Raw genomic sequence first — 24,743 nt, 5'->3', positions numbered from 1 at the left:
TTTTGCCTTTTTTTTCTTCAGAAGACTCTGTAAAAATTTACTTTAACATCGTTATCCTGTTGATAAACACGTCATTTATATCTACACTGATCATGCAATTTATTTTCAGAGATAACTTAACGAGGATGGTATTAGGACAGCTTTCTAGCTTTATATTTAGCATTTATAACTTTGTTTTTCTACTTCCTTTTATTGAAATAGCAATATACAGCATGTTTTATGGATAGAGCTCAGTAGATGTAGCAATCGGGATAATAAACATAATCACTACTTTTTTTATTGGGATATTTGTAGCATTACATGATTTTGATTTCTCTTTTATCATAGTCGACTATGGCTCTAAGAACGAAAGTTTTAGTTACAGTGTTAATGTTTTCTTAGAGTCAATAATAGCAGGAGTTTTTGTAACTAATAACTTTACTTTAAATCAATTCATTCACTTAGTAGCATCTTGCTAACGAATTGCTGATCTTGTCACTAATTTTCCATATTTTGATAGGAAAGTTTCTAAATTTAACTTTTCACTCTCCATCACTTACTTTTTTATGAATACATTAATGCTTATTGAGTCACTATTCTCATTTTCTTCTAGTACTGATTTTTCTTTGATTATCATCTTTACAGTAACAGTATCTATGAAATCTTCTTATCTTATTTACGACTACTTAATATTAAAACTCACTCAAATTCCTAGAGAGAAAATCATGAATTAAGATCTTGCAAGTCTTTATATTAGAATTCTTTATGACTATTTTAATCTAAGGGTTACTCATTACCTCGATAAAGATAAAGGAATGTTTTTGGAATATTGTTTACACCAGCATAAGCAGTATTGCAAACAAAATTAAAGGTAAGGCGTAGATGAGTGTTTTTGTACAAAATATGAAGCAAAAAATATCCTGAATTTGAAGATTGAAAAGCAGTGGAAGCTATTTATGTGCAGCTATATTGTTGAGAGTTTTTAATTATTTTTTTAACTTCACGAAAAAGAATAAAAAAACTGCAGTAGGTTGAAGGTAATCTTATCTAATAATATTTTATTCTTATTTAGATCTTAAATTAATTTAGGTAACTTATGCTAGCTTTTTAACAGAAGTGCTATGTTAGCCAAGCGTTGCTATTAGAGAAATCCTAATCTTAAAAAAATCTTGCGATAATGAGCCTTTTAAAATTAAATGGGCAATTTAAATGCTAAACAGAAAAGTTTGGGCTATGTATAAACCTGTAATAAATGATAAAAAAATATAAAATGTCAGGATTAATATGAGTCATATGCTTAATTTTGATGTGTACGTAGAAGAGTTGATGAACCTTATTAAAAATTAGCTTTGTGATATGAGACAGTTTGCAATCATTTTGGCAGGTGATCAAATTGACTTAAATAAGCTATAAAAATTTTCCAAAAAATTACAGCGAGTAAAGTAAGTTTTAAAGAGAAGAATCTCCTATCTGTTTGATATAAATCCTCATAGTACTTTGCTCTTCAAGTTGGCAGGAATATATTCATAGTATCTTGACTTTTAGGCAAAATCAGTAAAGAGTTTTGCAAGGAAAAGTAAGTAAATTATTACTTAGCCTCTGCTTACAGAAGGTAAAATAAATAAATAAATAATTTCTCAATTAAAATTGCTAAGAAAATAAAATTTTATTTTTATTGATAAAAAAGATTATGTTATAGACATCTACTTACGCAGATCATGTGTGATTCACTTGACTCTTTTAGACTAACCTGGTTGATACATTTAATTTATTACTTTTAAATTAAATCTTTAACTTTTTGTAAAATAAAATTTATAGGAAAAATAATGAAAATAACCCAAGAAGTTTCAAATATTTTAGGATTTGAAAAAAGTGATTTGATTGGGAAAGAGATAGAAGCAATAATTCCAGAATAATATTAAAAATATCACCATATTTTCCTCAAGAATTTTATTGAGCATGGCTTTTCAAGTTAACTTTAAAAAGATAAACTATTTTAGTTTGCTATTAATTCAAAGGGATTTTTAGTGCCTATAGATTTAAGAATCAAAATAGATCACTTTTCAAGTTAAGATTACGGAGTATCTGGATTAATGACTAAGATTTCTTAAATGACAGAATATATATTACTCACTGATGATTTTTGTATTTCAAATATGACGGAAAAACTTTACAGATAATGCTTTTAATTTTAATTTAAGGACGAATATCATCGAATCAAGAATATTGATATTTTAAGAATTATTCCACTTATTGGTGCTTTAAATTTCAAGTAAAGCTCAAATCTCATTAACGGTAAAACAGTCAATACTATTATGCTAATTCCACTTAGTAAAACTATTATGGAGCAGCTTACAAGGAAAAGTGGTCACCCTGAGACCGAACTCTCTCTGCTACTTTGCAAAATTTTTATTCATAAATATGCTTTCTTTGAAATTTCAGCAGATGTAAAAAAAATTGAGAGTAGTATTGGTAAATCATTTTACTATATTCAATTTCGTTAGATTAGAAGGATAGGCAGAGTTTCTGAAAAGGTTTGTTTTTAATTATTGCTATTAATTTACTTCATTAATTCTTTTCTTAAAATAAGATCGATTAATTTAATGATCTCAAAAAAGACTTAAACAGACTTCTTGGTTTAGATCTTAAAATGACTCAAGTAGATTCTGATTAGGTTGGAAAAAAGAGCAACAATCCTTTTACTAAAACTTATTTTTACTAGAATGGAAGGACTTTCTTAAGCAACACTATAACAAATTCTTCTATTGTTGAATCAACTTATTTTAAAAGCTTTGCTACCTCCTAATATGATGACGATGATGATAATGATTCTTAATATGTTAGCGATTATAAAGTAAGTCATTAATCTTTGAGATAAACCCATTCATAATTTAAAAGCTAAGTGGTAGAAGAAATCAAAGAGGGATAAGCTGAGGAAGAAGATGAAGAAGACACTTAAGTGTTAAATAAATATTCATAAACAAATATGAACAACAATTTAGAGTCAAATTAACTGACAAAATCTTCATCTAAATTTACTTCTCAATTCGGTGTAAATCAGAGTAAAAGCTTTGGCATTAAGCAAAAAACGGGACTTATAAATAAAATGACAAGTAGTATTAACACTGATGATATGAATAATTCTTCATTATTTTATAGTGCTTCACAATAACAATTCTAAGACATCTCTTTTATCAATAACTAAAAAATGGATGAAACAAAAGAATTCTTTTAAACCTAGAGAGGACCATTGACTGAAAATGATAATTTAATAACTACTTCAAGAAATGAATATTAAGGTCTTATAACAAGAGACAATAATAACATTTCTAGTATTTCCAATAATGAAATAGATTAAACTAATAGAGAAATTGAAGATTATTCCCATAATAATTTATCAGATAATTAAATTTTTTCAACAACTCAGAGAAATCCGTTGATTGATAATAATTAATTTAATGATGTAAGTTTTGCAGCTTATGAAAACAAAACAGACAATGATATTTAGCATGAAGGCTTCAATGATACAAGATTAAATAGTTCAGAATCAAAGAGTAATGAAGATTAATTTTAGATTGATTCAAACCATTAACAAAGTGATCAAAACATAAATTCTAAATTTAACCTACCATCTTCTTCAGCTAGTAAATCTTCAATGAATAGCAGTATATAAAAAAGAAGTTAATTTAGTCCTTATAAATCGAAAGATGATATTATCAAATTGAATTCTATGAAATCATCAGTTGCCAGCTATCGATTAAACACTTCTATGAAATAATCAATCCGAACACAAGTAAATTCTTTTTAAATAATAACATATATAAATTAAAAGAGAGTTTAATGAATGATTTTTTTCAAATATTTATTCAGTATATTTATTATCATGATTTTATTTTGGAAATCTATTATTTATTTTCTGATTCTATTTGTGTCTAAATAATATTAAAATAACATTAATATTACATTAAGGAAAATTCAAGGAGAAAGAGAATGTCTAGACTGTTTAAAAAAGTGCTTAGGTAAGTCAAAAATAGCATGTTCTGGATTAAGAAATTGAAATAACAATATTATTTTTAAGATGAAAACGAAAGAGAATTAGCAGTTTTAAGAGTTGATGGTATTTTGATTAAAGACGAATCAGAAAGAGGAGGTGATAATACCAAAACAGCTAAATAAAAAATTTAAACTTAAGCAGTTTTATCTGATTCTGATTTTGAAGAAGATGAGTTTGAATCTCCTAGAAAACTATAATCAATGAAATCTCTAAATAGAAGAAAGACCAAATAAAAAGTTCCTATTCTCGCCAATATTAAAAATAAAAAGAAGAAAACATCAGCAGGAGGGAGTTCATCTTAGTAATAAAGTGCACTCTAAAATTATAACGTGAAAAAGAAAATAATAAAGCTTATTAAAAATAAAAAATCCACTCTCAGCATCAAGTGTAATGTTTAAATACGAATTATTAATTCTGACATTTTAATTAATTAAAATAAATTAGTGATAAAACTCTTTTGGATAGTAAGTCTGCTTTGTATATCTTTTGTAACCTTCCTATCTTTTATTTTCAATAAAAATAACTACGATACTTATATTGCTAATATTCAAGAGCAGAGGCTAATTATAGAAATTATTGAAAGTACCTTTTAGATTATTTCCAATCGAGAGTATGAAGTATTGGCTACTTAAACTCCTTCGAAAATATATCCCTTTATAACTCTACCAGATTAAAATTTGCTTTAAAAATATTCAAATGATACTACGAGCAAATTAGAGATCATTAAAACAGATTTTTAACAAATAGTAGACAGATATAACTCACATAATCTAAAGTAAAAACTATTTATTTTTCATTTTTATATATTTTTAATGTTTTAAATAATAATAATAATTAAAGCTATTTACTAGCCAATAACATGACTATAAATGAATACTTTGATAGAGGACCTATTAGCTTTAATTAATCAATCTATTACACACTTAGAAATTTTCTTCTGATGATTTTCTAGTAAATTTATTATTTTAAAAAACATTCAAAATTTTTAACTAATTCTGCTCAACTTGAAAATAAACTCGTATTTTTTTCAGTGAATTTTGAAAATATAAAATTTTAAATTTTCATAAAAATTATTTAAAAAATTACTCATTTATAATAAAATACATAAAATAATAATGAAATTATATTACAAAAATTATATATAAATAAAAAGGTATGCAATTATTAGAGTCAATAGTTCAGATGTGATTAATAATATACTTACAAATTATTATCAGTTTTATACAGAATTTAGTAGCTATTTAACAGAAAGCTATAACTTAAGTTAATAGTCATTATCAGATACTATTTCTTTTATGTATATGACTATGATTTTGGTTTTTTCTGTTTCATTAGGAAATATCATAAGCATGTCTCCAATTTATTATTATAATCAAGTCAAAATAGAAGAGTTTTTAAAATTGTTTTCTACTTTTCCAAAAGATAAAATAGAAAGTATGATTGAAATATACGAAGAATCTTTTATTTTTGTTTCAAACTTGTAATCTGGTTTCAAACAAGAAAAAAACTAAGATTTTAACTTCAATCAGGAAATTAAATATAAAAAGAGGTCAATTAGTAATACAACTAACTTTAGTAAAATGAAAATTTGGATCATTATAATCCAACTGCTCTCATTCTGTCTATTTTCTATTTATCCTTTTGTTAAGTATATTTACGGTTATTAAACATATGATTACTTTAATTATGGGTCAAGTGAACTTTATATTTTCGGCAAATCTACATTCCTCTGGAGTGCATCTTAAGGTTTACTTTATGCTAATACAAACTTATTTCTTTAAAATCAAAGCAACAAAGCCAGCTCAACTCTTTAAGATTTTATGAATGTAAGAAATTATTTAAAATATTTATAAATTAAATTTTTTTTAATTAGAAATTGATTTAAGATAACTAATCACTTATAAATGATTTCTATTCATTGCAGGGCTAGTTTAATTAAAAAAGATGGTATTAAGGTTAATTTAACTCAATTATTTTAAACTCTTTCCAAAAAGATGCTTGTTCTAGTGTTTATAATAATCTAAGCTTTTTAACTACTTCTCAGCAAGTAAATACTTAAAAATCTAGTTTAGACGAGTGCAATTAAATGAATAATAGCATTTTCACTAACGGAATAATGTTTGTCTTAAAAAATTACTTTTCCATAATATAAGAAGTCTGGTCTGATTTATTTATAAATTAGCAAGTTATGAATACATTTGTTTAAATTTACAGAAGTCTAGATTCAAAGTATGATTTCAATACTATATAAGAAAGCTATTTAGTTTTTGAAGCAATTTTAGGAGCTGTTTTAGATGCAAGCCTGAATATTTTACTAGGAATTAGCTCTTAATTATATTAAATAGAAATTAATTTATTTGTTTATGCTTCAATTGTGATATTTTTGATATTTGGTATAGGCTGGTATTATTTTATCAGAAAACTTCAATCAAGTTTAAATCAAGCAAAATAAATTCTGTGCTTAATGAGTTTTGAATCTATTATCGAAAACCCCTACATTATGAGCTACGTTTCTAAAAATACTTAGTTGGATGTTTGAAAATTCTAAAATATGTTTAAAATACCAAATTAATTATTTTTAATTTAAAAAAATTAAAACAAATTATTAAGTAATTTATTTCTAAGTTTATTATGAAAGTAATAAATTCATTTTATAGATTATAAATAAAATTAAAATAAATTTAAATGCAGTTTTATTTATCAATTTATTTTTGCAAATTCATCAACTATAACACATATTTTAACTTAACTTAACTTAATTAATTAATTAACTTTTTAATTACTTAATAAACTTCAAATTCGTGTAAAAATCAAAAAAACAAACAAACAATAATCCATATTAATTTAAAATATACAAATTACATTTTAAAATTTAACATAAAATATTTAAATGTATGATTGTCGGATAAAAGTTAAAAATTAAGTAAAAAAGTTGCATTTAAATTTAAATTAATAAATAAATTTCTAAATTAAAGAAATTATTATTTTTCCATAATTTTTGAGCTTAATGATACCAAAAAGTGATTATATAATATTTCAAAACGTGAAGATAAATAATACTATTGATTCGTCTCTCTGAAATTCTTCAGTTAGTTAGATATTTGATCTTAAATATGCAAGCAATCGCAAGATAGATAAGAATTTTTTTGATTTAATTATCTAATACTTTGATTAATTTTTAATTCCTCATTGTAATAACATAATATTGTAATAAAAAAATATAATATAATATAAGTAAAATTTCTGATAGAATTAATCAAACAATAAAATACTATATAGATTTATTTAGTGATGAGATACAAACAAAGTAGTAAAATTAATTTTTAGTATTCTGTAGTAAAAGTGAATGGTAGGTAAGTAATTTATGATAATGATGATGATTTTATATATATTTATATTAAAAAAATTTTTTTCACTATTAACTCAACTCTCAAAATTAAGGAAATACTTGCTTCAACTTCATTGTTATTGCCAGTGTTTCTATTTGTTCTTAGCAAAACTATTTGACGTCTTACAATCCTTCCATTTATGTAAATGACTTTCCTAGATTTGTTTCTTTTGCCATTTGCTTAAGATCGGCTATTAGTTACTCTGACAAACGATTAGACTCAAGTTATTTTTAGATAACATTTATTTTTTCGAGGGATCTTTAATAATCTTGTTATTCAAATAAATTATGAAATTGCAAGAAATTTATTATTATCTAAGATTCTAATGGTAACTCAAACATTTCAATTTATTCTAAATTATGCTGGGATTGTTAGTGTTAATTCCTTTTAGCATATTCCAATCCAACTAAAAAGTGGATTCCTCCTTGCAAATTAATTTTATTTATTGCTTTAACTAAGTGAATCAAATCAGTTTAGTTTAAAAGTAATGTTGAAAGGTCAGTGCTACTGTTTTTTACCTCCAAGGCAGAAAGTATTTTCTAATTAATTGTTTTTTCTTAAAAGTAGCTCTCATATTGCAATTTAATTTTATTTAATTTAGATTACAATTCAAGTTGCTCATTAGGGTTAATTTATTCTTCCTAAAGCTTGCAAGTAATCGCCTAGATTAGCTGTTACGGATATTTAAATGAATATTAGCATTCTACTTAGTTATTATTTCTATTTTATTCTAACAAGGAAAGACACTTTTCTAATTCTCTAATCTAAAGAGCTGTGTTATTTAGTTATTAGTGAATAGTGCTCTTCAGGAAATGAAGCTCATGAGAGTCAGGAAAGTAGATTAACCCTATATCAATAATCTTGATCTTTTCTTGTAAATTAGTTAAATTTTCTCCTAGCAATATGTGAGTCCTTAAGCATTTTTAATTTAATTTCAAAGATTATTACAAATAATCAATTAAATTGTCTTTTCTATTTAATTTTATTAGACTCTCTGCAGCTTCCAGGTAGATCTCTGCTTAAGAGCAATCGTAATTCAAAAATTTTTACAAGATGTTAAGAGCTTCTTAGCATTCTCCTTGCTCTCTTAATAATTTTGAGAGGGCAATCACTGGTTCAAATTATTGAGGAGCTACAACGACAGCCATTTCTAGATATTTTCTAGCTTTTTCTTTATTATTGAGTTGATAGCAAGATTTTCCTGCAAAATACATACCTTCATACTGATTGTGAAAAATAAATAGGTATTTTTCAGATAATTCAAAGCAAGCTTTAAATAAACGCAATTCGTAAAGCGTTTTAATAATGCTAATCATAACTTCGTTTAGACTTTAGTTTTTAGTGCTAGCTGCTTTTAACAAATGGACAAGAGCTTTATGAAGTCTTTTCTATTCAAAACAGAAATTACCTAAAGATAGGTATTATTGGTTGTTAAGACTTGCTGCTTCTTCGTAAATTTTGATAGCATCATCAATTTAATTTAAAGAAGCCAAGCATTAAGCTTTAACAGCTAAGGCAGATGATTTAAGAAAAGGATTAGGAGCTATTATATTTTGCTATAAAACAGAAGTATCTTGTTAATTGTTTTATTGCTAACCTTTGTTTTAATTGCCATCAATCATAGATAGGGCTTTCTTAATAGCTTTAAGACCGTCATATGGTTTGTTAGATTTTTATAGAGCTATGCTATAATTGATTTGATTATGGATATTATGAGGATCTAATTTCTTGAGCTACTTGAAGCTCTTAGCACTTTCTTCATAGTTTTCATCTAAAAAAGATTCATAAGCTCTTTAGTAGACATCATTGATCATTAATTTTAACTCTTAACCTTGATTCTGTTGTGAAGAGTTCAAGTTTTTAAATCTAAAAATTCATTTTTATAAACAAAATTAGTTAATATATAAATGATGAATGAATTAGTGTATTAATTGATTGATTGATTTCTTTTTTCTTTTTAATTTTTAATGAAAGTCTTTAATTTAAAAAATAGCTACAATTGTTTACTGAGAGAAATAAATATCAATAATTTAAAAAAATGAAATTATAAGTCATTCAATATGATTATATCAACATGCTTTTATAAAAATAAAATGGCTTAAAATACCTTGCAAAAAGGTTAATATTTAAGTAAATTTAGAAGCTTGTAGCAAATCATTAAAAATTAAAAGATAAATACTAATAAAATTGAATGGAAGAAATAAGTAGGTAAATATATATAGATAAGAGGTAAATACCCGCATTAAGTGTTGTACATAGTTCTGTGGTATAACTTAGCAGGAATGAATGACTTTAAGAATTTCTAGATTTATTTGCTAAAGAGCATTTCTGGATGACGGTACACAACTTCGTTGAAAGGGGGGAAATATGTTGGAGGATATGTTGCGTTTTGCTGTGGATTTAAAGATAGGGCTTTTGAATAAAGCTAAGTTAGGTTTTTTATAGGTTTTTAAGTGAATCTTTGGTTGATTTAATTTTTTAGAATGCAAATATATTATTATGATTTTGAAATACACCTCTTTTCATAAGTAAAGTGTTACCTTACAATACCTTTGATAAGAATTTAATTTCAATCAAAGTTTCTGAGAGGACTAGTGAAATCGAAAGCATAAACAATAACATTGATGTCAATAGATTCGTTTCTCTAAATAATATTTCAATCACTATTTAATAAAATAAATGATGAAATAATTGTTGGGGAGGAAAAACATAATAATTATTTAATTATTTGCTTTACTATTTATAGTAATTTGAATATAATTACTTAGCTTTCTTTTTTTCTTTTTATTTTTTTCCTGTTTCTCTACTAATTAGAGAATCAACATATTCATTCATTTATTCATTAATAGATTCACTCTTTCTTTCTTTCTCTCCCTGTTTTTCTTATCTGCATAAATTTTTTTAATGATGCCTAATTTCTTAGTATTCACTTTCTTTTTCTTTGCTATTTAAACAAAAAAATTAAGTGAATGAATATCCCCACTAATTTATTTAAATTTCTAATGTGATTTTTTATTTTTTAAAAAAAGTATTCTAAAGAGTTTTTATAATGCTAATAAAAACTCAGACTATTTATTAGTCATGTGTCATCCTAAACATTAATTTATTACGTAAGATGAGCCACAAAATATCTATCTTCATTCTACCTTTAAAAAGCAAAGAAATACTTTCTCTGGTTAATAAATTAAGTTTTAGTTTAGCCTATTTTACTTATAATTTTGCGAAGATTACAGATGTTACTGTTTGCCATAGTCTAATATTAATAATTTATGTTTTTCATGTCATTAACGGTTTGAAAGTTTACAGTGAATATAGAAACAAATATTATCTGGATTTTCTATTCCATAAAATGATATTTTGAATATAATTTTTATTTACCAAAAAAATAGTTAAGAAAATAAGTATAAAAATACTATTATTAACATTTACTCTGGTATAATAAATATCACCAATATCAATTTTAGCTTCAAAAATATACCAAAATAATAAAATAAAATAAAACGCTGTCATTAATTGTTGTTTATTTTAAAAATTGAATGTAATAAAATAATGAATTATTATATCAAAAAGATTTTCAAGTATTAATGAGAAATATAAATTAGTGTATATTTTTATTAACGATAATATAGCTTTAAATTATTGAATGGCATTTAAATTAATTATTTATCTTCTTCTTGAAATTATTTTTTTGGAATTCTGATCTATATATATTTCATCGTAAATATCATTAACTACCAAAAGCAAAAAATACAAATTTACACTTGAAAAAAATATTACTCTCTAACTTAGAATTTGGTATTTATTTTTAAATTAATCTAAACTCTTAGCTCCTATTCATAATTTTAGTCTTATTTATCACTAAATGTTAATTTTACTGCACAATTTTGTATTTAAATAAAATAACACTTCATGAATTAATTAATCCATATTAAAAATATCTTAAATTATAAATATATATGAATAATTAATTAAATTGGTCTTGTTTCTAAAGATTAAATTTTTTATGATATTACACAAAAGTCAATTTAACAAATCCTTTCATTTTTAATGATTTTATAAAAATCATAATTCAAAAATGAGTAAATAGATTAATTATCTGTAAAAGTTACCTTTGAAATTTTAGTTTTACTTTTATAGTTATTATTTTATTTTATCTTCAAAAATAAGGTATAATCAAATTTCAAAATATACTTCTTCTTATTTTATTTATAACTTTAATTACAATCTAAAATAACTTATTAAAATAAGAAAATGGATGATAGCTTGATAGGATGACATAGAAAGGGTGAATTCTTGAGTCAAAGTATCTTGTTTTTAAAAGATATTTTTTTCATTTTCATCACTTAATTAATAATTGATAAGTAGAATTTTTTAAAACAAATAAATTTTTAATTTTTAATAAGAATGAGGAAAAGGTTTGCATTTAAAGTTTGTTAAATGTTTGTTAAGAATTACATATTATAAAAAATGAATAAATACATACAAATTGAAATTTAAATATTATTTAGTCTCTAAATTAATTTGTGATTATTTATTTATCATCTTTAATATATTATCTTAGAATACAATTATTTTCAGATAATTTTTTAAATGTGATAGCTATTTTATTAGTCAAATTTGTTTGGTATTTAATATCAAAGTTTAATGCTTTTTTGTTAAGCTTATTTAAAAAATTTTAATATCTTTTAAAATTATACCTTTAAATTCTACTTTAATTAATAAAAAAGGTTGATATCAAAGGTATAATTTGAAAAGATATTAAATTTTTTATTAAATAACCTTAACGGAAAAGCAAATAATAAACTTTGTTACAACTTTTTTGAATATTTATGTCTTAATTCTTAAAATGCTAAATCAATAAATATCAATGCAACAATTAATTTTTTTAGATTCCTTTATTTTAGATTTATTAAGGCTACCTATTTATTATTTTTAAATAAAAATTTAAAGAGTAGAATTTAATGAATTTGCTCTCTAAAAGCAAAAATTAAAATAATTTGTAGTAAATTTACAATTAATTTAAATTATAAAATAAAAGAAATCAATTTTTTTACAGCGGTTCCATCCTAAGAAATCTGTCAAAATCCTTAGTTATAGTCAATTCAAATTGACATTCTAAATCTAAACGGATTAACTATCAAATGTTGACCTTGAGCTAAATTCCAACTTGTAAAATTTTTTCTTACAAAAATACTTAATATTCTTCTTACAAAAATACTTAATTTTCTTCTTTGAGCTAAATAAATTATTTCTTTTAATTAAATATAAACATTCAAGAGGACTACCTCAATTGTTAAATCAATTTAAGAATTAATTAATTAATTAATTAATAAAAATTTATTTCTTTTCAATTAAATTTCATATTTTTGTAAATTTTATTAACAATTTTTATTTGATGTTTCTCATTCAAAATAAATCTAATTAAATTTAATTTTAGTTTTTGTTAAAAAATAGTCTTCAAGAATCAAAAATTAGAAAGAAAAAACAAATTTACTATGACAATATATTTTATTTTAAAATGAAAATATTTTTAATTAAAATAAAAAATCAAAGTTAAAACTTCAAGTTATAATTTTATAATTATAATTCAAGTATGTTTTATATTCAAACATCTTAATCTATTTGATATTTTATAATTTTTTTAAACCATGAACAAAAATTATGTATCTTACTTATTTTTTGTTGATTTTCAGTAAATTAATTATTTGCTATGAATATTTATAAACTATCAATAAACATTCAATTTCCAATTATTTTATTATTAACTTTATAACTATTAATCTAAATAGAAACATTCAAAGATAATTAATTAATAACAAAACAAAATTAGTCAACAGTCAATCCTCATTACAGAGGTGGAGCAAGTATTTATTTATTTTATTAAAATTATATACTTAAGTATTTAATTTTTTAATAAATTAATTACTTAATATATGGAGTAATTACTTCTCATAAAACTTAATTACTTTGGTAATCATCTTATTTTTAATCAAAATTAATTAATCAATAATAAATTGATAGTCAAATATTTAAAAATTACCATAACTCCTCGACCAGGGGTATGAGTTCTTTAAAAAATCAATATTTTAAAAATTTTATCTGTTAAAAATAAACTAATTTAATTGATGATAGATATAATTGATATAAATGACTGATAAAAGGTAGTGTATATTTTTAACCCTTTAAATTCAAGATTACTCATGATAATAATTTATATAGTAAATATCTCAGCTAATCAAAATTGAAATTATAATTTGAAAAGAATTAATTTAATTTATGAAAAATTTGTGCTATTTTTTGAATGAATGAATTATGTATCTGAATTTAAAAATGATTAAATAATTGATTTTAATACAAATAATAATATTTATCACTTTAAGATTTACTTAATATAAAATTCTAATGTAGCTATACTTAAATTATAATGCTCAATAGTCAATTGAGAGTTTTATGATTTTTGAATTGAACTTAAAATTAACAATTTTAGCATAAAATTTTTGAAGACAACATAAAAAAAATACACAAATTCTTTTCAAACTTAAAAAAAAATGAATATCTTTATATTAAATTTTAATGATAAACAAGCTTTTAATTCAGGATTTCAAAAGAAGCCAAAACAATTTGTATTTTTAGGGCTATTTGCTTGATTACTTTTTCCACCAAAAAATTCTTAAACATCGTATAAGACCATTTTTCCAATGCATTTTCCAGATTCTGAAAGTTTGAGCATGTATTTTAGATTTTCAACTGTAAATTTCTTTGACATTTGGAGTGTGGAAATCAAGATTCCTTTTTCGTATAGCTCACTTATGCGATTTAGAATTTAATTCTGTTTTTCTGGTTCTATATTAAACATAGAAACGAGTAAACATAAATTCAGCAGTTATTTTTGCTCTCTTAAAGAAAAGAGGCTTTAAATCAAGTTGCTCATCAAAACCTACTATACCAAGAATATGGCCAAACGGTTTAATCAAAGATGTAAATTGATTAAAATAATTCTATCCCATATCCACACAATTATAGATATAATCTAATCCATCAATATTAATTTTTTTTAGCTCTTCTACCAATGGATAGCTATGATTAATCACAAAATCAGCTCCCATTTTTAAACAAAATTGTTTGCTCTCTTCCCTAGATGCAGTGGCAATAACTTTTAAACCTAAGACCTTTTTAGCAATTTAAATTGTAATGCTTCCTACTCCTCCAGCGCATCCAACAATTAGAATAGTTTTATCGTTTCTTTAAGCTTTTTTTGTATCTTCAATTTTCATTTCTTCAACTAATCCTTCATATGCTGTGAGAGCTACCAAAGGAATAGCAGCAGCTTCAGTATGGGAAAAATTTTTTGGTTTTTTTCCAACTATTCTCTCATCTACAATTTAATAATTCTAATGAGAGCCGCTTCTTAAGTTACTTCCTGCATAAAAAACTTAATCTCCAACTTTAAAAAGTTAACAGTCAGTTCCGACTTTAACAACAACTCCACTTGCATCAAAACCAACAATCGTGGGATTTTCCTCTGTGAAAGCATTACTTCTAGCTCTTTTAAGAATCATGTGATCAGCAGGATTTATGCTAACAGCTTCTATTTTGACAAGTAAATCTTTAGCTCCAAGAGATTTTAGAGGAGCTTATTATATCAATTAGAGTTCACATTAAGGACTTACTAATCCAACAGCTTTTACTTAAGAAGGAGTTACTTATGCCATTTTTAACAATTATTTTTAAGTTATTATTATTTTTTTTTAATTAATTTATTTTCTTAATTATTTTTTATAAATATTTGCTGTTTTTAAATATTCTACCACCTAATAATAGTTATTTATCATTACTAAAAACAACACTAACCTTTACACAAAAAAAAACTTTTAACTTTCTTTAATATTTCTAGAGAGTTGTATTGTGGATTTAATCAGAATCAAATTTTTAGATTAAATTTTTTTTTGAATTTGTTATTTCTAAAATTAAAGAAAATAGTCAGAATTTAAAAGATTTGATTGATAAAGTTTTTGTTTTGGAAAATATTGAGAACAAAGAAGAAAAAAATATAAATAAATAATAAATAAATTTTTCTATTATGTAATTAATCTTATTTATTTTTAATTTTAATGATAAAGTAATTATTAAATTATATTTACCTTTTATAATAACAATATTGTTAAAAAGCTATAATTATTTTTATTTTCTATTTAAATTTTAAAAAGTAACACACTTTTATTTACTTATATTTTCTTAAGAAATTATCAGTTTACTTCTACATTACAAAGTAAAATAGATTAAGAAATTATTCAACATGAAATATCTATGAATAATATGAATTTGAAAAATTATTATTAAAATTATTAATAACAAACAATTTAGTCTTTTTTAGTGAATATCTTTCATATTTCTAGCTATTGAAGATTAAAAGCAACATTTGAAGGATTTTAAACTATTATTAGCATAATTTATCAAATTTAGTTGATTACTATAAAATTTTATCTAATTATTTTGTTTGTACTGATTTTTAACAAAATACTATGAATAAAAAAAAATATAAAAATTCATCTTTGTCGAGAATAAAATTATCTCTTTCTTTTCTAATGATTTAGTAGATTTTGTTTGAATTTTTTTTATGATCTTTTTCATTTCAAATTACTTTTTCTTTCTGAAAACTGTAGCAAAATGATAAAATGCATTCTTATCCGAAAAATAATCAAATTTGAAGGAAAATATTATTAGTGATGGAAGGAGACTTCATTTTTATACTGTAATAAAAAAACTAGATCTACTGTATATTATCTGATATTTATATTTAGTAATTAGAATTATTTTTGTTAATCTATATGAAAGGTTAAAAAATAAATGTTAGAAATATATTATTTTATATATATAGCACTTCCATAAAAATAAAACTCTGCTTTTACAGTAGAACCAAATAACAGGATAATAGCAAAATTTTATAAAAAAAAAAAATTTTCATTACTGCTAAGAAAGGCCTTCATTAAAATGAAATTTATTACTTCTGTTAATAAAAATTAAGGCAAACTATTAATTTATTTTTATTTTGAAATCTTTTATGATTATTTCTCCTCAGCTTGCTTGATATAACTTCTAACTAATCATTTGTAAACCTATAAACTTCCTCAACTTTTAAATTTACAAAATTTGGTTACTCCTTTTGCAATTTTTATTTTTCTGAGATGATCTTTATCACTATTGTCTAAATTTAGAATATCTAGTTATGTTTATTTAGATATTAAATTAGTCTATAATAGATTTGAGAGTTTTAACTAATCCTTTGTCCTCATAAGTTAATAGATTAATTCAAAAATTTATCGATATCAATTCTTTTTAAAAAGAATATGTATCCTTAATTCTTAATTTTTGGGTTAATTTTGTAATTTAAAAATATTTTTAAATAGTTAGCTAAATATTATCTACCTCTAATCTTCCTTCACAAAAAATACTTAATTTTCTATTCAGTATAATTGATTTTTTATAAATACCTCGTTATTTGTATAACAATACATTTTAATTTCATAAAAATTAGTATGTATGAAATATTGTAGAGTTTTTTAGTCTACATATTAACTCTTAACAGATTTAACAAAGAGGTATTATGGTATAAACTTAGTTTTTTTTAATAGATTAAATAAAAATTTTAATAATTTTCATCTCTTACTAAAGTAGATAAAATAAATATTTTCTTTACAAAAAACTTTCTTCTAATTATAAAGCATTAAAATTTTTTTCAACAAATTTTATCAAATAAAAATATATTTAAAAGTAAGAAAAGTTTTCTAAATTTATATTTTGATAAAAATTTAAGAAGTAATTATATTCTTGTTCTATCAAATCAAATTTTAAAACATGTTAATTTAAAATGTCAATCAAAGCAAATTTGAAATAAATTTAATTTAAAATTTAACTAAATTAAATAAATTAATTTCATAAACAAGGATTTTCCTTGCTTTTTTTGGGTTGATAATAATTAAAACATTTTTATTATTTTTTTAGGAAGAATAAAATGAATAAATATTATTTAACTGTTTTGAGTATGTTCTGTAGATAGGCAGGTAAGCAGGTAAGTTGATGTTTTAATAAAAGAAATATTTCAATTTTACTTTAAATAGTAAAATTTTGACAAAGTTAGAACTTTAGAGAGAGATATATTTTTTATCAGGATATTTCACTTCACAAAAAGAAAAATTGATAATAAATAATAGAAGACCTCTCTTTCAATTTTAGATAACTTTAATTAAATTAAGAATATTAAAATAGAAACAATTTATAGATTGATTTTTGCAAAAAATAGTGATTATAGCTAGCAAGCAAGCAAGTAAATAAGGCTAACCAAACAAATGTCAGAATTAAACAATTTTTTGAAAAAATACATTGAAAAATTTGATTTTATCAATGCTATCGTATTAACTGATAAAGAAGAAATTTAAGTATGTGCAAGCTACAGATAAGATGAAGAGAAATACAACTCTGCTGCCCAAATGCTCTCAACTTTTATCACATAAAGAAATGAACATTTACAGAAGTTGAATAATACTAAAGCAAAAGCAATAACTTTTATGTATACTGATCACTTGATCTATATGGAATTATGGGAAAACTTAAAGATATGTATGTTTTGCGTAAAAGACGCAAATCTTCCATTTATTAATAAAATTGTGGAAGATATGAAAGAATCTCTATCATAACTCAACAAAGCAATTGAAAATATAAAAAATTGAAACATCATATCATTCATATTAAATATTTATTTGACTTTGTTTTCCTCATAAAAAAGAGGAAAGAAACAATAGAAGATAACAAAATTTATAAAATAAAAGCTTTAATCTATTTTAAATAAGTTATAGATGAATTTATTATTAACCATGTATATAAATAAATAAATATTGCATATTTTATCAATAAATTAATTATTTCTTTAGTTTTTTAAGCTAATTTACATACAAAATTCCAATATTTATTTTTTACATGCTAGTTTACCTTAACTTGATAAATATGTATATCTTTTTTATTTATACATTCATCAAATTCCAACCAATAAGGTTAAATTTAACAAATTCAATTAATTTAAAACAAAATACCTTTATTCATTATGGTATGAAAATATAATTTAAGATATTTATTCTATTTAACTAAAATTATTTTTAATTATTATTATAATGTAAAAGCACTTCTATCTACCAAAAATTCTCATTTACACAAATTAATTATTAAAATATTCAAAAACTGATAATTTAAATAAATAACATGATAAGATTGTTAAATTTAGAAATAAAATACTTTTTAAGTCTAATTTATTAATAAAATACAATTCAGAAAAAATGATTTTTTTGTAAAAATAACTAAAATTGCTATTACAATTTTTATTAAATAATTTTGTGATTTATTAACAATTGAATATTTGTTATTTTTGATCAGTATTAAAAGCTTTAAGTACAGATAAGCATATCATTAGTTGCCAATTTGTAATTAAAATTCATAATTTCATTAACTATAAATTGGTTTAAATTTTTTATTTTATTACATTATTTTTTGATGAAATAGAAAAGTTTGAAGCATTAATACAGCTAGAATAACCTTTAAAAAAAAATAAATATTTTACATTATCATTCATTCATTAATTAAAAATATGGAAATGAAATTAAAAAAATGATTTTTTTAAATTAGATAAAAATAAATATAAAAATGAATTTTATTGATTGAGAAAAAACAAAAATTGTTAGATGAATCAATCATTTTTTAGTTTAAAATAATATTTGTTATAATTTTTTGTTTATATTTATGAAATAAATTACTTATATTATCCACTCATCAAAATTATATATGGTTGTAAATGTGAATAATAAATATATAAAAGACATTTTTATTCTAAGAAGCCACACTTTTTTCAATTATTTTCCAGCATTTTAATTTTAAGATAATTTGTAAAGCATAGCTTAAAATGTTAGGGTTCTTTAATAAATAAATAAATATTTATGATCAAATCTAATTAACTAATTTATATAAATCATTGACAGATTAATTGCTTTTATACTTCTTTACAAGTCAATAATAATATTTAAGAAAAATATCGAAAAATCTAAAGAATATTTTAGAAGCACAAGTTAGTTTTATAATAACTTTAAAAAATAAATAGAATAATAGAGAAAAGCAAAATTATAAATAGCGTAAAAATGTCATTTGATAAGAAGAACTCTGATAAATAAGTAGATTTATATGCCTACTTGGAAGAAGATAATACAAACGTTTTAGAAACCCCTAAAAAGGTTAGCTCAAGAGAAAAAAAATTAAAAATATTATAAAATTAATTGGGCATGCTACAAAGCTAAGCCCAAAATGGTTTCCTTATGGGATGTGCAGTAGGTGGTATGATGGGTGCAATTATTGGTACCTGGGCAGCAATAAAAACAAGAAAATTAATTGTACTTCCACTCTCAATAGTGTCATCTGGAGGTTTCTTTGGTTTTATGATGATGTGTGGTTCAATCATTAGAACAGATACAGAAAATATTTATAGCAACAATAAAAGTCAATATTTATAGAACAACACAGTATTAGATAGAAGTATCAATAAGGCTTTTTGGGAAATTAAATATGCTGCAAAATAAGATTAATAAAACTGATTAACTTGATTTTCATGTAATTTAAATATTCAAATTTAAATTTATATATATCTCTAAAATGTATTATGATTTAATGGAATAGATTAATTAATTAACATTAATATATATACCTTTGTTTTCATATATTGAAGTTAAGCAATTTATATTTCATTATTATACATTTATTTATTTTCAAATTAACTACAAAAATCACTCACTCATTTAAAAATTATTTTGAGAAATAACATTTATCAGCTTGGTCAGCACAAAAATATTAAAAAATTGAATTTTTTTATTGTTAAATAAGTAATTGAGTTATTGATAAGATATTTAAATAATAACAATAATAGCTATTTATTTTGCTCAATTTGTATTATAAAGCATTAATTTAATAATATTTTTAGTGTAGAATTAATATTTTGATTCTAAAAATAAAAATATATGTATAATAATTAATATGAACGAAAAGAATATTAAATTTAAATTTGATTGTTTTTATATACATTTCAATAGATAATTATTATTTGATTATATGAGTTTTTAAAAAAATGAAGGTGAATTCAAATAAAAATACTTTTTGGTTTAGTAATATTCAAAAATTGACCTACCTGATTTTAAAAAAAGTACTCTGAGCTATTTGTGGATTTATTAAAAATTATATGATTTAAGTTAAATAATAAATATCAAAATTTTATTGATAAAATTTATAAATTTGATATTGTTAATTATAAATATTGTCTTTGAAAATTTAAATACTTTAAATCCATAAAGTATTTTAAAAATTATTTTGATACTAAATCAACAAAAATTATTTTTTTAGGGCAACATTAACTGTAATATTTTATTAAATATCATATTTTTACATTGATTAAAGGTAAATATTTAAAAAGATGTGAGTCATTTTTTTTTGGGTAAAAAAGATACTTAGGGAATGCCTTAATTAATGAGCATTTACAGTATATACATATTTTTTTTATTCGGTTAGGCTGAATAATATTAGGCCGATCACTAGTATCTACTATTTCACATATTTATTTCTAAAGATAGAGTTAATTTTCAAGATATATATTATTATTTGATAGATTAATTTATTATAAATTCATAATAAAAAGAAAATTAAATGTTTTTTTAATAGTTATTTTTATTAAAATAAATAAATAATTTAAGCAAAAATATTAGATGAATAGTTAAAATATCAGATATTCATAAATTTTATGTATGTTTAATTTGTAAAGATAAAACCAAAAGATATTTTAATACCAAATTAAAGTGTTTGTTAATATAACTTAAAAATAACTAAGAGAATGAATGAGAGACTAAATATAATAAAAAAGAACAAAATAGAAAATGAATGAAATAATAAATAGAACTAAATAATAATTAACTAAATAGAGAAATTATATGCATAATTACTTTTGTTATATGAGAAGACATAATTAATACATGAGTAAATAATAAAAATAATAATTATATTTGTTGATTTAAATGGTTATTTATTTGATCTGTTTTATTATTAGTTTATTGATATTTATTTCACTTATCAAAAAAGATTTCAGACAGAAGGAGTTTTAGGCAGGTAGTTAGGTAGGTAGATAGATAGATATATAGGCAGATAGGTAAGTTAGTGGAGGATATAAGTTAGTTCAGAATTTACCTATTTCCTTTCTTATAAGTTTTTCTCTCCTTTCTTTTAATTATATTTTAATGACTTTGTAAGAATTTATATAATTATTTAAAAACGATAACATTAATTGAATTATTGTTTGCACTTAGCCATCTATATGTATATAATAAAGAAATGGCTCAGCTATTAAATACACTTTTAAGTCTGTTATTTATTTTATTTATTTATTTATTATTTATTTTCGTAGCTTTATGTTTATTATTTACTTGTTTATTTATTTTGATTTTAATTGTTGATAAAGTTTTGTTTTTTTTTTTCATTAAAAATGTGCTACAATTAATAAAATTAACAGAGTTCTTAATTATTTATTTATTTATTAAATTTTAGATGAAATATTTTTCTTCATGTACAATTGTTATAGAAGTGTTCAATCAATAATTTTGTTGGTTGGCCAAATTGAATAATCAATAATCCTTTAGATCCCATATTTTTACAGTTGTATCAACTGATCCTGTAGCAAGGATGAGATAGCTTGGATTGAAAGCAACAGAGCTAATAAAATGGTTATGGGCATCATGTATTTTACGTGCTTATCTCATTTTTTCAAGATCCCATACACGTAAAGATTTATCATCAGAACATGAATACAAATATCTATTGTTGTTATGAACAGCAAGAGAACGCACCCAGTTATCATGACCCTTTAGTGTAAATAATTATTGGGCGTTTTATGGATTCCATATGATGATATTTTTATCTCTAGAGCCTGAAATTAAAATTTGTATTGTTTTAGTAGATTATTACAATTTAGTATTATTTTAAGTTAAAGAGTTTTTAGCAGAAGGGGTATTGCTATTACTATCACTTGCTTATGACTTTTATTCTTCTTCCTCTTTGGTTGTACTTTCTTCTGTTTTTCCTAACTTATCCTTCACATATGAAATTGGAACATTTGCATATACTACACATTCTACAACATGTTCATGGCCTCTTAGTACTTATTAAGGTTAATTGGCATCTAAATTCCATACCATAACAGTTTAATCTTAGGAGCCTGATGCGAATTAAGTTCCTGATTCGTGAACTCTTAGACACTTTACCCATTCTTCATGACCTTCATATGTACGCTTACAAAATCCAGTAACTACTTCCCAAAGCTTGAGAGTTTTATCACGAGAAGCACTAATTAAAAAATCTCCATTTGGTAAAAATTTAACATCTGATACATTATGTTCGTGACCATAAAGAGTTCTAATACAAGTATATTGACTTAAATCCCAAATACGAATTGAAAGATCAGTGGAAGAAGAAGCCATGTACTTGCCTTAGCTATCAAATGCTACTGAATTTACTGTTCCCATATGGCCTTTAAGGGCACGCTCTAATTAACCAGATTCGAAATCCCATAAACGAATAGAACCATCTTCAGAGCAAGTTGCAACTATACTATAGGTTGGGTGAAAAGCAACTTAAGTGACTTAAGAACGATGGCCTTGCATGACAAATTTTGCTGGTTCTTTTGGAATAAAACTTTAATCTTAATCATGGGATTCATTTCCCCCATTTCCTCCTACAATTTAACCGTTGTTACTTGAATCATTTCCATTCGAAAGCATTACGCCAGGACGCTTACGCTTGAGGATATTATTCTCTTCTTGCAAACGTTGGTTTTCGCTTTCTAATTCCATAACTTTCTTTTATAAACGAGTTATACTTACCCATTTCTTCTCTAAAATATCAGTATTGGCAGTGCTTGCCTTCCCTTGCTTGCTGTTGTCTTAGGTTTCTTTGAAATTAATATTAGATTCCTCTTCAAATTGACGTAAAGTATTAGCAAATCCATGCTTTTATAAATATTCCGCTATGGCACGATTCAAGTCGTCTTTTTGCTTAGAAGTTAAAACCATTTATGCTCAAATTGTTTTAAATAAATTTATTTTTGATCTCTTTAAAAGTATTTTTGGTATTTATGATTATCTGTCTTTACTACTTTGCTTGCTTGCTTGCAGTAATGCCTTTGTTTTTCTTTATATTAATGATTTTCTCCTTAACAAAGTTTAGTTATTTCAACCTATTTTTTTGGTTTTGTCTCTGTATCAGATGCCTGTTTGTATAAATAAACTGGATTAAATAAGTCTTTAATATAAACATAAATGTAGGAGACTAAAAGTATGCTATAAGCATATAAATTATGTTATTTGTTTCAATTGCAACTTTAATAATTTAAGGAGAAATTAATTAAAGTAATAACTGCACAGAAGATTCAAAATAACTTGTTTCTCTTAAATACAAAAAACTTCTTTTTTTATGTGCAATTATGCCTTGTCCTTACAGTGAAATGAATCCTCTTAATAAAATTTTGTTAATTATGCGAATTGCTTCTTTTTTATTGCCTTAATTTTATCGATAAAGAAAAATGATGCAAAAAATTTTGTAAGTGGCAAATTCAGAATACTAGTGAGCATTCAAAGTTGTGTTTGAACTAAATCAATGAAATTTGCTGTATTTGGCATTAAATTTATTTGAATACTTTATAAGCATTAAAAAATATTATTTTCTGCACCTAGTTGAAAAGTTACTTTAAATTCATTTTGAATTAAATTGCATAATATTTGAATTTGAATAAATAAAGGCTGAATGGCGTATGCCAAAAGAATATTTATTAAAGAAATCAATGATATTTGAATCTATTTTGCCATAATTTAACACGATTGATGCTTGTCCTACATATTTTTAACTCTTATTTACTTTTGTTTTTAAAGTAGATTACTTATCGCCAAAAATATTTATTCAGTCTCTCCTTGAATTCCTATTGACTTGCTTGCCTTTTTGCTTTGTTTGCCACACTCTTTTTTCTTACTTTATTTTTTATACTTAAAATTTTTTCTTTTCTTCTTTTATTCTTATTTTTTATATGGTATTATTATTCCTTTTTTTATTAAGATTTTCTAAATTTTTATTTAATTTTTTTTTCTTTTTGTTGTTGTTATACTAATCGATAAATTCTTTACTTTATACGATGCTTATTCGATTGATCCGCTAACCCAACTCTTTTTAAGTCACCCATTCATTATGCATATAAGCGAGCA

General features: G+C 22.8%; 8 protein-coding genes across 8 annotated transcripts; 3 read left to right on the top strand and 5 right to left on the bottom strand. All coding sequences in view use genetic code 6, as the record gives it.

Annotated features, from left to right (window-relative positions):
- Positions 1 to 1,771: 1,771 nt before the first annotated feature.
- Positions 1,772 to 6,572, top strand: TTHERM_00760580 (transmembrane protein, putative; the record flags this gene model as incomplete). Its single annotated transcript, XM_001031674.2, has 7 exons — positions 1,772 to 2,513; positions 2,570 to 3,772; positions 3,949 to 4,420; positions 4,478 to 4,808; positions 4,874 to 4,984; positions 5,187 to 5,859; positions 5,907 to 6,572. Exons 1-7 carry the CDS (start codon positions 1,806 to 1,808, stop codon positions 6,570 to 6,572), a joined length of 4,164 nt encoding a protein of 1,387 aa, XP_001031674.2. The 5' UTR covers positions 1,772 to 1,805.
- Positions 6,573 to 7,463: 891 nt separating this feature from the next.
- On the bottom strand, positions 7,464 to 9,748 carry TTHERM_00760570 (tetratricopeptide repeat protein; the record flags this gene model as incomplete). The annotated part of the gene is made up of 2 exons (XM_001031673.3): positions 7,464 to 9,288; positions 9,660 to 9,748. The coding sequence occupies 2 exons, from the start codon at positions 9,746 to 9,748 to the stop codon at positions 7,464 to 7,466; spliced, it is 1,914 nt and encodes a 637-aa protein (XP_001031673.2).
- Positions 9,749 to 14,023: 4,275 nt separating this feature from the next.
- TTHERM_00760560 (zinc-binding dehydrogenase family oxidoreductase, putative) lies at positions 14,024 to 14,188 on the bottom strand (the record flags this gene model as incomplete). The annotated part of the gene is made up of 1 exon (XM_001031672.1): positions 14,024 to 14,188. The coding sequence occupies one exon, from the start codon at positions 14,186 to 14,188 to the stop codon at positions 14,024 to 14,026; it is 165 nt and encodes a 54-aa protein (XP_001031672.1).
- Positions 14,189 to 14,225: 37 nt separating this feature from the next.
- TTHERM_00760550 (zinc-binding alcohol dehydrogenase family protein) lies at positions 14,226 to 15,134 on the bottom strand (the record flags this gene model as incomplete). The annotated part of the gene is made up of 1 exon (XM_001031671.1): positions 14,226 to 15,134. One exon carries the CDS (start codon positions 15,132 to 15,134, stop codon positions 14,226 to 14,228), a length of 909 nt encoding a protein of 302 aa, XP_001031671.1.
- A 2,634-nt stretch (positions 15,135 to 17,768) lies between these two features.
- Positions 17,769 to 18,149, top strand: TTHERM_00760540 (MAP kinase kinase 1 interacting protein; the record flags this gene model as incomplete). The annotated part of the gene is made up of 1 exon (XM_001031670.3): positions 17,769 to 18,149. One exon carries the CDS (start codon positions 17,769 to 17,771, stop codon positions 18,147 to 18,149), a length of 381 nt encoding a protein of 126 aa, XP_001031670.2.
- A 1,452-nt stretch (positions 18,150 to 19,601) lies between these two features.
- TTHERM_00760530 (reactive oxygen species modulator 1) lies at positions 19,602 to 20,051 on the top strand (the record flags this gene model as incomplete). The annotated part of the gene is made up of 1 exon (XM_001031669.3): positions 19,602 to 20,051. The coding sequence occupies one exon, from the start codon at positions 19,602 to 19,604 to the stop codon at positions 20,049 to 20,051; it is 450 nt and encodes a 149-aa protein (XP_001031669.1).
- A 2,067-nt stretch (positions 20,052 to 22,118) lies between these two features.
- TTHERM_00760520 (platelet-activating factor acetylhydrolase Ib subunit alpha, putative) lies at positions 22,119 to 23,561 on the bottom strand (the record flags this gene model as incomplete). The annotated part of the gene is made up of 1 exon (XM_001031668.3): positions 22,119 to 23,561. One exon carries the CDS (start codon positions 23,559 to 23,561, stop codon positions 22,119 to 22,121), a length of 1,443 nt encoding a protein of 480 aa, XP_001031668.1.
- Positions 23,562 to 23,750: 189 nt separating this feature from the next.
- TTHERM_000760519 (hypothetical protein) lies at positions 23,751 to 24,721 on the bottom strand (the record flags this gene model as incomplete). Its single annotated transcript, XM_012800273.1, has 2 exons — positions 23,751 to 23,758; positions 24,403 to 24,721. 2 exons carry the CDS (start codon positions 24,719 to 24,721, stop codon positions 23,751 to 23,753), a joined length of 327 nt encoding a protein of 108 aa, XP_012655727.1.
- Between the last annotated feature and the right edge of the window lie 22 nt (positions 24,722 to 24,743).

The sequence above is a fragment of the Tetrahymena thermophila genome, assembly GCF_000189635.1.
Source record: "Tetrahymena thermophila SB210 genomic scaffold scf_8254370, whole genome shotgun sequence".
Taxonomy (NCBI): domain Eukaryota; phylum Ciliophora; class Oligohymenophorea; order Hymenostomatida; family Tetrahymenidae; genus Tetrahymena; species Tetrahymena thermophila.
This window is presented reverse-complemented; position numbering and strand designations above follow the sequence as displayed.